Source organism: Leucoraja erinacea, chromosome 3 (genome assembly GCF_028641065.1).
Source record: "Leucoraja erinacea ecotype New England chromosome 3, Leri_hhj_1, whole genome shotgun sequence".
In the NCBI taxonomy this organism is placed as follows: Eukaryota; Metazoa; Chordata; class Chondrichthyes; order Rajiformes; family Rajidae; genus Leucoraja; species Leucoraja erinaceus.
Genome location: NC_073379.1, coordinates 80389724 through 80401838, shown reverse-complemented (window position 1 = coordinate 80401838; position 12115 = coordinate 80389724). Strand labels below are relative to the sequence as shown.

General features: G+C 42.1%; 1 protein-coding gene across 1 annotated transcript in view; it reads left to right on the top strand.

Annotated features, from left to right (window-relative positions):
- The window catches only part of ostf1 (osteoclast stimulating factor 1), a 55313-nt gene that overhangs the window by 31181 nt on the left and 12017 nt on the right, over positions 1 to 12115 (top strand). The window contains exons 6-9 of the mRNA XM_055630965.1: positions 773 to 880; positions 2352 to 2401; positions 3866 to 3944; positions 5772 to 5870. Of these exons, the coding sequence (XP_055486940.1) occupies positions 773 to 880; positions 2352 to 2401; positions 3866 to 3944; positions 5772 to 5870 (336 nt within the window). The remainder of the gene's footprint in view (positions 1 to 772; positions 881 to 2351; positions 2402 to 3865; positions 3945 to 5771; positions 5871 to 12115) is intronic.

Genomic DNA, 12115 nt, shown 5'->3' with positions numbered 1-12115 from the left:
CTTCACCATAAGGCATGTCCTCTGCATTTTCCCAGAGACTGTCCCCTATGTAATAATTTAGAAGGTATTTTGTGAAAAGGACTTGGATTATGCCCTTCCTGATTGCTTCCTTCTGCCTCCTGCACTAATTTGGCATTGCACTCCATTTCACGCTCCTATGTGCTTTTGGTCCTCTAGATTTCCATCAAATGTCACTAATAGCCTATGGAAATCGTCAGAATATTTTAACAATTTGAAAGTATGACACGTAATTGTGTTTTCTGATTACTTCAGGATTTGACGGTGCAGGAAATGCATCTCTATGTAATATTACATTTGTATTTTGTAAATATTCTGGGGACATGCTTTTCAAACTAGTTAGTGAGTAGGTTTTTTTCCCCAGTGGGAGCCAAGAAGTGCAACAAAGATTATGCCTCCTGGAGTTAGTATTGGAGTTATGAGTATCAGATGTTAAGAATTTCCCTTAAATGTACTTATGTCAAATTGCGAACCTGATACAAAATCTACCCAACAAGAAAAATGTGGGCTGAAATATATTTGGGTGGTCTGGGTGGTCATCACACTCTTGGTAATCATTGCTCTGGCCATACAGATTTTCTACAGCTTCCTGATGGCTAAGTATTCTTGTTTATTTTCAACACTGTCTGCTGTTAAGTAGATGTGCAGTATATTAAATGGCTTATTTATTGCTATTTTTCCATTTACTTTTAAGAACTTGTCTTTTTTTTCCAATGTGAAGTATGAAATTCTAGTGATGCTTTTGATATTTCAGGGAATGAAAGCTGGTTAAAGGAATGTTTAGAAAACAGAGTGGCAGTGAATTCTTTGGACAAAGCTGGAAACACAGCTCTTTATTGGGGTTGTCATGGAGGACACCTGGGTAAGTGTCTCTTCCTGCGTACAGTAAATTCATCATCTTTGTTTAGATGTTGCATTCTGGTTATTGTGGTGAATGGGCGACAAATTTGATCGAGGTACTTTCTTGTTTACTCCTGCTTGCAAATTCTTGGCAGTTCTTTTGCATAATTAAGTATTTAGGAAGTAACAAAACCTTTTCCCTCAAACAACACTACCAATATAGATTGATTAAATGTAAGCATGTTGAGTGATTTGGTTAGAGCCGTGTTTCATTAAGTCTACCTTAATTAAAGCTCATGGAGTTAAAACAAATGTTTTACAAGTATTTATTAACTTGTCTCTTCAAATCAATGATCTTCATCTGTAAGCTGGAAGTGTGGTTGTCTGACTGAAACCTCTGAAGTTAATAATACAAGGTGAACCATTTTAAGAATGATAAAAATGATTTTTACATACATTGAAGGTAAACATTGTTTTTCGCATTATTTGAAGTTCAACATAGAACGGTACAGCAGAGCAACAGGCCCTTCAGCCCACAATGTCAGTACCATCCCATGATGCCAATATAAATAAATCTTACCTGCCAGAGGATGACCCATACCCCTCTATCCTGCATTTAATTGCATTTTCCTGGATAGACAGTACTTAATAATTTGTTTGCTCTGTCACATTGCATATTCTTCTTAAAATAATCTATATCAGTTTTTTTTCTTTGGGACTTAAAGTCACCATGTGATTTAATTGTAAGGACAAGCTAACCATTATGTATAAATTGAAAACACACAAAAAGAAAATCACTTTTCTTTTGCCCCCTCCCACACCGACGACTAATGAAATCAGAAGATTGACATGCCTCATTATTTAATAATGTTTTAAAAGCCTATTTATATGTACCTGAACCAAGGTTAGGCAGAAATTTTAGCCATCACGATAGATATGGTATAAAGCAGAGGTGATATGAACAAACTAATACTTCATAGACTCTAAATATTCTTAGTAACAGTCTAGGTAGGATAACCAAACCAGACTGGTTTTCAGTAATCTGGAAATACATTGGTGGCTGACTAGCTCGCTTAATTTGTCAGTAGAACCTGAAAGGGGAGTACCGCCACACCAGCCTGCAGTTCTTCCAATTTATCATATCATTCTCCAATCCTCTACCTTACCCTCAGTCTGAAGAAGGGTCTCGACCCAAAACGACACCCATTCCAGTGATGCTGCCTGTCCCAGCTTTTTGTGTCTATTTCTCCCCTATAAAGTTGGTTAGCACCAACTAGCCAAGTGTGGCTTATTTACTAGAACCCCTTGCTGCTAAGCTGCAGAATTGTATTTGTTTGAATCACAGCAGTACCAAGGTTTCAAATAATAATATCACACCTCCATTGCTCAGCACCATGCTTTCCTGGATGAAGTAGAAAATAAGAGCAATCATTGTATACTTGTTTAACTATCACTGTACACTTGTTTAACTATTGTCTGTTTGTTTTATCTAGGAATAGTAAAGCTTCTGCTTTCCCAACCAAATATCGAATTAAATCAACAGGTATGTCAATTATTTAACTTGAGGTTCATGTCTGAAATAATATGGGTTTTGATCAGTAAGCCTCACAGTTTCTGCAGTGATTTTAACTCCATAAGTATATTTCAGAGCTTACTGATGTTACTGAGCTACAAATATCATGACCAAATTTTTCACCAATTATAATGGCTTAATAGTAATGTAGGGAAACTCTGACTTTGCCCTTATTTGCTGTGGTCCCGCCAATTGATTCAGCACTGAACTAACCACGACAGCTTGAACAAAAAGATAACTGAAGAATTTGGGGGCTAGCTAGTAGAATGACAGTGTAACAAGTTTTTTGCAGTGTAACAAGTAATAATTACTCATCTTTCTGCTCTGAAGCAAGGATTCTTAGAAGAATATGAGTCATAAATTTAAAGATGTTTAACTTTTGTTATGCCTGCTTTTCTTCCTTTGTCTCTTTCTTAATTCCATGTATACTTTTTGATCTTTATTCCATGTCCAGTTTTTACCTCCTGCTTTGCTGTGTCTCTCAGTGAATGTTCTTCGGTGTGGTGGTTGAAGATGTTCACTGATGGCCTTCCTGCTCGCAGACTGCACAGATCCCATTTAGAGAGACCTCATTAGATTAGTACTTGATTGCTAGAAATCTTCACGGACCATCCCTCGAAAAAGTCACAGGATAACTGTATATGAGGTAAATGCCGATGGTTGTTCACAGCAAAATCCAGGCAGTTCAATCTACCATTACTCCATTTCTCAATTGAAAGTGAGAAGACAGGCGAAAGCTGGAAAATAGTCTATTTCATGCTTACTTGTGTCTGTAGAAATGTCCTATTTTCTCTCATTTTAATTCCCATATTTAAAGTTTTATCATTGTGGTGATGAATTAAAGTTAATTCTAAATTGTGTATGTGATTTTATAGTAAGATGTTGACTTACATTTGGGGGAGGGGGGATTTTGTTTATGTTTTTTTTTCTTCATTTTTTTACAAGATTTCTTGAAGTTTACGATGTAAAAGAGGGAGCTGGAACTGCTTTATGTTCCTCTGTTCCAGGCACAAGTATTGTCCGTGTTTTCTTAAAGGGCACTGATGTGTGAACTGAAAATGTGTGAAAAATAAAATGAAGAATATTACATTAATACAGAGCCTTCTTTAAATTCAGCTAGAGTCATAGTTACACAGCATGGAAACAGGCTAAATGGCCCAACTCATCCATGCTGACCAAGATGCCTGATCTAAGATACTCCCATTTGGCCCATGTGTTATTTGCCAGTTTTTTTTTAAATATCAGTGGCAGTGGTGTTGGAAGAGTAATATTTTCCTGCTTTCCCAAATGGCAAAGCATGATGGTTTCTAACTTGCTGATATTATTACAGCTGAAATGGTCAGATTATTACTTCCTGGTGATACTCTTAAGATATGATTGACACCTTCAATTACATACACTGGTGTAACTTTGGGTTGCTTTCCATTTGTATAGAATAAATTGGGAGATACGGTTGTGCACGCTGCTGCATGGAAGGGGTATGAAGATATCCTAGAGTTATTACTTTTGAAAGGTAAGTCTCCTTGGAATTATCTTAAAGTACAATGTGTTTAATTGTTATTTTCATCAATGCTATCCTACATCCAACATTCATACATTACTTTTTCCTATCCGTTTTTTTTCAATCATAAAGGGGCCGTCCCACTTGGGCGACCTAATCCGCGAGTTCTGGCGAGTTTGCCCTCATACTCGCAGCATGGTCGACACAAGGTCGTAGGAGGTCTTTGTAACTCTCCTTCTTGCTCGAGAGGGGTCCCCGTGTACTCGAGGCCTCAGCTAGGTCACGGCGTATTTTTCGACATGTTGAAAAATGCCCGCGAGTAAAAAAAGGTCGCCATGGAAAAAATCAATACTTTTTTACTCGTAGGTTTAGTAGTAGTAGGTCGGCATGTTAGTCGTAGGTAATCGAGGGTAGTCGAAGGTAATCGTAGATAGTCTAATGTCTGCAATAAATATAATGTTTCTGCTGTAATAGAAAAAGAGACATAAATTAGGAAGTGGAGTTGATTGCCATGCAGTATGGATTGGGATACTGGAATCTTACAACTAGGTAAAGGAGGTAATAGCACTTTGAAGGCTAAAGGTATTTCCATTATAAATGTGAAAATTGAAATTCATGACATAGAAGTTTAATGTCAAGGAACAAAAATATAATGATAGAAAGTATTGTCGACAGGTTTTTATTATAAAAGCTCTCTATTCTCAATGCTGAAATGATATTGAAGCAAGAACAAAATTTATGAGTTGAGTATAAGAGTCAGGGAATCATGTTGCAACTTTATAAAACTTTGGCCCGGACATATTTGGAGTGCTGTGTGCAGACCTGGCCGGCCCATTACAGGAAGAATATGGAGTCTTTAGAGAGAATGCAGGAGAGGTTTACCAGAATGCTGCCTAGATTAGATATAGACTGCAAGGAGACATTGGGTAAGCTTGGATTGTTCTCTCCGGTTGATCGGAGGCTGAGGGGTGACTTGAAAGAAAATCATGAGAGGTAGAGATAAGGTAGATAGTCAGAACCTTTATCCCTAGTGGAAATGTCAAAGACTAGAGGACATAGCTTTAATACCAGAGGGGGAATGTTTACAGGTGATGTGTGGGGCTTTAATGTTTGACAATAGACTATAGGTGCAGGAGTAGGGCATTTGGCCCTTCAAGCCAGCACTGCCATTCACTGTGATCATGGCTGATCATCCACAATCATTACCCCGTCCCTGCCTTCTCACCATATCTCCTGACTCCGCTATCTTTAAGAGCTCTATCTAACTCTCTCTTGAAAGCTGAGAACCTGTTGGGTGCCTGGACCACCCTACTAGAGATGGTGGTGGAAGCAGATATGATAGTGGCAGATAAGGGGCTTTTAGATAGGCACATTAATAATCAGGGATATTGATCACGTGCAGGCAGAGGAGATTAGTTTAATCTCATCATATTCGGCATAAATGTTGTCGGCCAAAGGGCCTGTTCCTGTGCTGCACTGTTCTGTGTTGGCCTGACTGACAACATGATTGATTAATTGATTAATAGATACAGCATGGAAGCAGGCCCTATGTCCCCCTATGCTGACCATCAATCACCCATTATCCCACTTTTGGATCCACTCCCTACACACTGAGGCAATTTACTGAGTCCAATTAACCTGCAAACCGGCAGATCTTTGGAATGTGTGGAGAAACCAGAGCACCTGGAGGAAACCCATGTGGTCATAGGAAAACATGCAAACTCCACACATACAGCACCCGAGATGAGGAATGAACCTGGCTCACTGGCACTGAGCGGCAGCAGCTCTGTCAGCTGTGCCACTGTGAATGATATGCATTATTGTCTATTTTGTCCACAGGTGCCCGAATAGATCTGAAAAACAATGAGAAAAAAGTGCCGCTTGATATGGCTACCAATCCACAATGTTCTTCTCTTCTTAAGAAGAAATCTGGGCAAGGTAAGATAATTCAATACACAATTCTGTGATTGGAGACTCTATGTAAAATGGAAATTTGTGAAACCTATGTCCAAACTTTTTCCTTGATGCAATAAAGGTTGAATTCATTCAAGATGCAACCGTAGCAGTCAAATATTTCCAAGAATTTTAGTGTCGTCAAAAGAGTCCAAATATAAAGCAAATTAATTTTTTTATGAAAATTGAACGGAGGTTTTCTGACAAGAGACCTCACAAAACCCGTGTATCGTATGCACGGAAGGAGCGTTTCAGTCTTGACAACAACTCAACAACTTGTACCCAACTTCATTGATTCCTTGGTTCTTCAGCAGCTTCTGATTGTCATAATTCCCACTGGCTTTGAACAAAATACTTATTTTATGGACAGTGTTTAAGAAAGAACTGCAGATGCTGGAAAAATCGAAGGTAGACAAAAATGCTGGAGAAACTCAGCAGGTGAGGCAGCATCTATGGAGCAAAGCAATAGGTGATGTTTCGGGTCGAGACCCTTCGTCAGACTGATGTGGGGGGGGGGGGGGGGGGGGCTGGGAAGAAGTCTACTGTTTCTAGACCTCACTATCTCCATCGTAGGTAACAGACTACTGACCGACATCTACTACAAACCCACTGACTCCCATGGCTATCTGGGCTACACTTCTTCCCACCCTGCTTCCTGTTAGGACTCTCCCCTACTCTCATTTCCTCTGTCTCCGCTGCATCTGCACCCAGGATGAGGTGTTCTAAACCAGGGCATCGGAGATGTCCTCAATCTTTAGGGAATGGGGGTTCTCCTCTTCGACTATAGATGAAGGAGTCACCAAGGACTCCTCTATATCTGAATATACAGTGGCTTGCAAAAGTATTCATACCCCTTGAACTTTTCCACATTTTGTTACGTTACAACCACAAACGTAAATGTATTTTATTGGGATTTTATGTGATAGACCAACACAAAGTGCATAATTGTGAAGTGGAAAGAAAATGATAGATGGTTTTCAAATTTCTTTACAAATAAAAAACTGAAAAGTGTGGTGTGCAAAAGTATTCAGCCCCCCTGAGTCAATACTTTGTAGAACCACCTTTCGCTGCAATTATAGCAGCATGTCTTTTGGGGTATGTCTCTACCAGCTTTGCACATCTAGAGACTGAAATTTCTGCCCATTCTTCTTTGCAAAATAGCTCAAGCTCAGTCAGATTGGATGGAGAGCGTCTGTGAACAGCAATTTTCAAGGTTTGCCAGAGATTCTCAATTGGATTTAGGTCTGGACTTTGACTGGGCCATTCTAACACATGAATATGCTTTGATCTAAACCATTCCATTGTAGCTCTGGCTGTATGTTTAGGGTCGTTGTCCTGCTGGAAGGTGGACCTTCAGCCCCAGTCTCAAGTCTTTTGCAGACTCTAACAGGTTTTCTTCCAAGATTGCCCTGTATTTGGCTCCATTTATCTTCCCATCAACTCTGACCAGCTTCCCTGTCCCTGCTGAAAGAAAAGCAGGGGGGGGGGGGGGGGGGGGGGGGGGGGGGGGGGGGGGGGGGGGGGGGGGGGGGAGGGGGGGGGGTGGGGGGGGGGGGGGGGGGGGGGGGGGGGGGGGGGGGGGAGAGAGTGCCTTTTTACTTCAACCCAAACCCAAACAACTATTTGCAGGCAGTGTTTTTTTTTACCTCTAACCATATTTTCATTTTCAAACCGAATTAAGGGTACTCACAGTGCTGTAGACATTTGTCAGTGTCATTCAAAGCTGTGATTGAGGCACACCACTTGCAGATACTGATTGAGGCACACCACTTGCAGAGACTGATTGAGGCACACCACTTCCTGGTTTTATAGTCCCTCCCCCACCCTCCAGCAGGGGCAGCAGAGAGAATGGGGAATGTTGTAAAAACATTAATATCTAAACCATTCCATTGTAGCTCTGGCTGTATGTTTAGGGTCGTTGTCCTGCTGGAAGGTGAACCTCCGCCCCAGTCACAAGTCTTTTGCAGACTCTAACAGGTTTTCTTCCAAGATTGCCATGTATTTGGCTCCATCCATCTTCCCATCAACTCTGACCAGCTTCCCTGTCCCTGCTGAAGAAAAGCATGCCTCAGAGCTCTGACTGAGGCACACCACTTGCAGAGACTGATTGAGGCACACCACTTGCAGAGACTGATTGAGGCACACCACTTCCTGGTTTTATAGTCCCCCCCCCCCCTCCCTCCAGTGGGGGCAGAATGGGGAATTTTGTAAAAACATTAATATCTCTGTCAATTTTCATCGACGGGAAAAATCCTCGGCACACATGAGGCGGAGTGGGGCTCTGAGCGAGGTGGCCAAAAATGACGGCCGTAGGTGGCGGCGTAATCTCGGAAATCGCAGCACAGGAAGCCAAAACCGGTCAAGAACAGACTTTTAGTAATATAGATATGGACACACTGATCTGTTTTGTAGTCAATGCCTACTATGTTCTTTTGTGCTGAAGCAAAGCAAGAATTTCATTGTCCTATCAGGGACACATGACAATAAACTCACTTGAACTTGATATCTCGTAGCTCCGGTCGCAGTCCCCATCCCCCACTCGTAACAAGGACAGAGTCCCCCTTGACCTCACCTTCCATCCTACCAGCCGTCACATACACCAGATAATCCTCCGACATTTTCGCCACCTCCAACGGGATCCCACCACTGGCCACATCTTCCCATCTCCTTCCCTTTCGGCTTTCCACAGAGACCGCTCCCTCCGTAACTCCTTGGTCAATTCATCCTTTCCCACCCAAATCACCCCCTCCCCTGGTACTTTTCCTTGCAACCGCAGGAAATGCTACACTTGTCACTTTACCTACCCCCTTGACTCCATCCAAGGACCCAAGCAGTCTTTCCAGGTGAGGCAGAGGTTCACCTGCACCTCCTCCAACCTCATCTATTGAATCCGCTGTTCTAGGTGTCAACCTCTGCATCAGTGAGACCAAGCGCAGGCTTGGCGATCGCTTCGCCCAACACCTCCGCTCAGTTCGCATTAACCAACCTGATCTCCTGGTGGCTCAGCACTTCAACTCCCCCCTCCCACTCCGAATCCGACCTTTCTGTCCTGGGCCTCCTCCATGGCCAGAGTGGGTCCCACCACAAATTGGATGAGCAGTAGTTTACACCCCAGCGGTATGAACATTCTCCAATTTCAGGTAGTCCTTGCTTTCTCCCTCCTTCCCCACCCCTTCTCAGCTCTCCCACAGCCTACTGTCTCTGCCTCATCCTGATATAGTAGTGGCCAGAGGATCTGGGGTGACTGAAGTGACTGGGGTGACTGAAGGTGAGGAACTGAAGGAAATCCACATTAGGCAGGAAATGGAGTTGGATGGACTGATGGGACTGAAGGCTGATAAATCCCAAGGGCCTGATGGTCTGCATCCCAGGGTGCTAATGGAAGTGGCTCTAGAAATCGTGGATGCATTGATGATAATTTTCCAATGTTCTATAGACTCCGGATCAGTTCCTGTGGATTGGAGGGTAGCTAATGTTATCCCACTTTTTAAGAAAGGCGGGAGAGAGAAAACAGGGAATTATAGACCAGTTAGCCTGACATCGGTGGTGGGGAAGATGCTGGAGTCAATTATAAAAGATGAGATAGCCGAACATTTGGATAGTAGTAACAGGATCGGTCCGAGTCAGCTTGGATTTACGAAGGGGAAATCATGCTTGACTAATCTTCTGGAATTTTTTGAAGATGTATCTAGGAAAAGGGACAAGGGAGAGCCAGTGGATGTAGTGTACCTGGACTATCAGAAAGCATTTGATAAGGTCCCCACATAGGAGATTAGTGGGCAAAATTAGGGCACATGGTATTGGGGGTAGAGTGCTGACATTGTTAGAGAAGTGGTTGGCAGACAGGAAACAAAGAGTAGGGATTAACGGGTCCCTTTCAGAATTGCAGGCAGTGACTAGTGGGGTACCGCAAGGCTCGGTGCTGGGACCGCAGCTATTTACAATATACATCAATAATTTGGATGAGGGGATTCAAGGTAACATTAGCAAAATTGCAGGTGACACAAAGCTGGGTGGCAGTGTGAACTGTGAGGAGGATGCTATGAGAATGCAGGGTGACTTGGACAGGTTGGGGGAGTGGGCAGATGCATGGCAAATGAAGTTTAATGCGGATAAATGTGAGGTTATCCACTTTGGTAACAAAAACAGGAAGGCAGATTACTATCTAAATGGCGTCAAGTTGGGAAAAGGGGAAGTATAACGGGATCTGGGGGGTCCTTGTACAGTCTATGAAAGTAAGCATGCAGGTACTGCAGGCAGTGAAGAAAGCAAATGACATGTTGGCCTTTTTAACAAGAGGAATCGAATATAGGAGGTCCTTCTGCAGTTGTACAGAGCCCTAGTGAGACCACACCTGCAGTTTTGGTCCCCTAATTTGAAGAAGGACATTCTTGCTATTGAGGGGGTGCTGCGTAGGTTTACAAGGTTAAATCCCGGGATGGCGGGGCTGTCATATGCTGAGAGAATGGAGCAGCTGGGCTTGTACACTCTGGAGTTTAGGATGAGAGGGGATCTCATTGAAACATATAAGATTGTTAAGGGTTTGGATATGCTAGAGACAGGAAACATGTTCCCGATGTTGGGTGAGTCCAGAACTAGGGGCCACAGTTTAAGAATAAGGAGTAAGCCATTTAGAACGGTGACGAGGAAACACTTTTTCTCACAGAGTGTGGTGAATCTGTGGAATTCTCTGCCTCAGAGGGCAGTGGAGGCTGGTTCTCTGGATGCTTTCAAGAGAGAGCTGGATAGGGCTCTTAAAAATAGTGGAGTCAGGGGATATGGGGAGAAGGCAGGAACAGGGTACTGATTGGGGATGATCAGCCATGATCACATTGAATGGCGGTGATCACATTGAATTTGGCTCGAAGGGCCGAATGGCCTACTCCTGCACCTATTGTCTATTGTCCATTGTCTTCCTTTCTTCTTCTCGCCCCCTCGTCCCCACATCAGTCTGAAGAAACGTCTTTTATGGACAAGGTAGTTTTCTAAGATTAATTAGCACGGCTATAAATGAAAACAATAAAACCATAGTAACTTTTATAAGATTTTGTTTTGAATATGGTTATTTGACTTTGATAATACTTTTAACCAATATTTCATCCACATGCAATGTTACAATTTTTTGGAAATCTGGAACTATCTTCAGAAAGGAACTGTTTGAAGATCTAACTGCATTTCGTTGTCTCTGTACTGTACACTGACAATGACAATTAAAGTTGAATCTGAATCTGAATCTAAAGTTGCTTGACAGTATTCCATTGTTGTCTTGAGGACCTTGGCCAGTTAGTCTTTCTCTTCGAAAACCATAGGCCTTCAGAAGCTTGCTCTAGTACCCAAATTTGGTCATGAGACTGAGTTGAGTAGTTTTCCCAGAATCGTTTGTGGTTGCCTGAATTAGATTACCACAACCACGATTTTGTATGGATGGGAAATACTAGGATGGTTTTTGCTAAGGTATGCTAGCACAACTAACCACACTATGCCAAGCATTTTCCTGTGGGCTACTCTATGCTGAGTTCCAGTTCAGTCAACTGAAGTCCACCATTTAATTCCTTGGAAAGGCCAGTGAAGAAATAAAAATGTGTTGCAATTAAGCTGGACATGCCACCTGCTGACCAGGCACAGAAATGGCCAACTTCAGCTGTAAGGAATATATTGATTAATTGAAGTTCTTATAATTCTTGAGTTTAAATGTATGCTCAAGTTCTTTTAATGATTTTTTAAATCTTTTAATTATTATGTTTTTAAGCATAACTTTTTTTTGACAGCTAACGAATGTTTCGATAAGTTGGGTTACATTCATCCTTATTCAAAGTTCTTGGCCACTTTAATATTTGGAAAGTTTGGGGTATGACATATTTAACTGCCCCTATTTTTTGTGTGCATGTTTTGCATATATTCAACTCCAGCCTTTTCCCCAGTATACGATGGTATTATCAGTATGTAATGGCATTATGTAATGCAAGGCTAAGATGGTGCAGAAGGTCAGCATTGATGTACAGAAAGATATTGGGGCCTAAGTTCATGTCTCCCTTAGTGGCAAAACACGATGCCTGGCTTGGCACACCAGAATGATGCTTGGATTGGCATACCAGAACGATGCCTGGATTGGTGATATTCGTGACAGGGATAGGTTGGACACACTTGGATTGTTTTATGCTTGAGTATTGAGTATGCTTCCTTTCATAGTATTGATGTAGCATAAGAGTCAGGAAGTCATGATGTAGCTT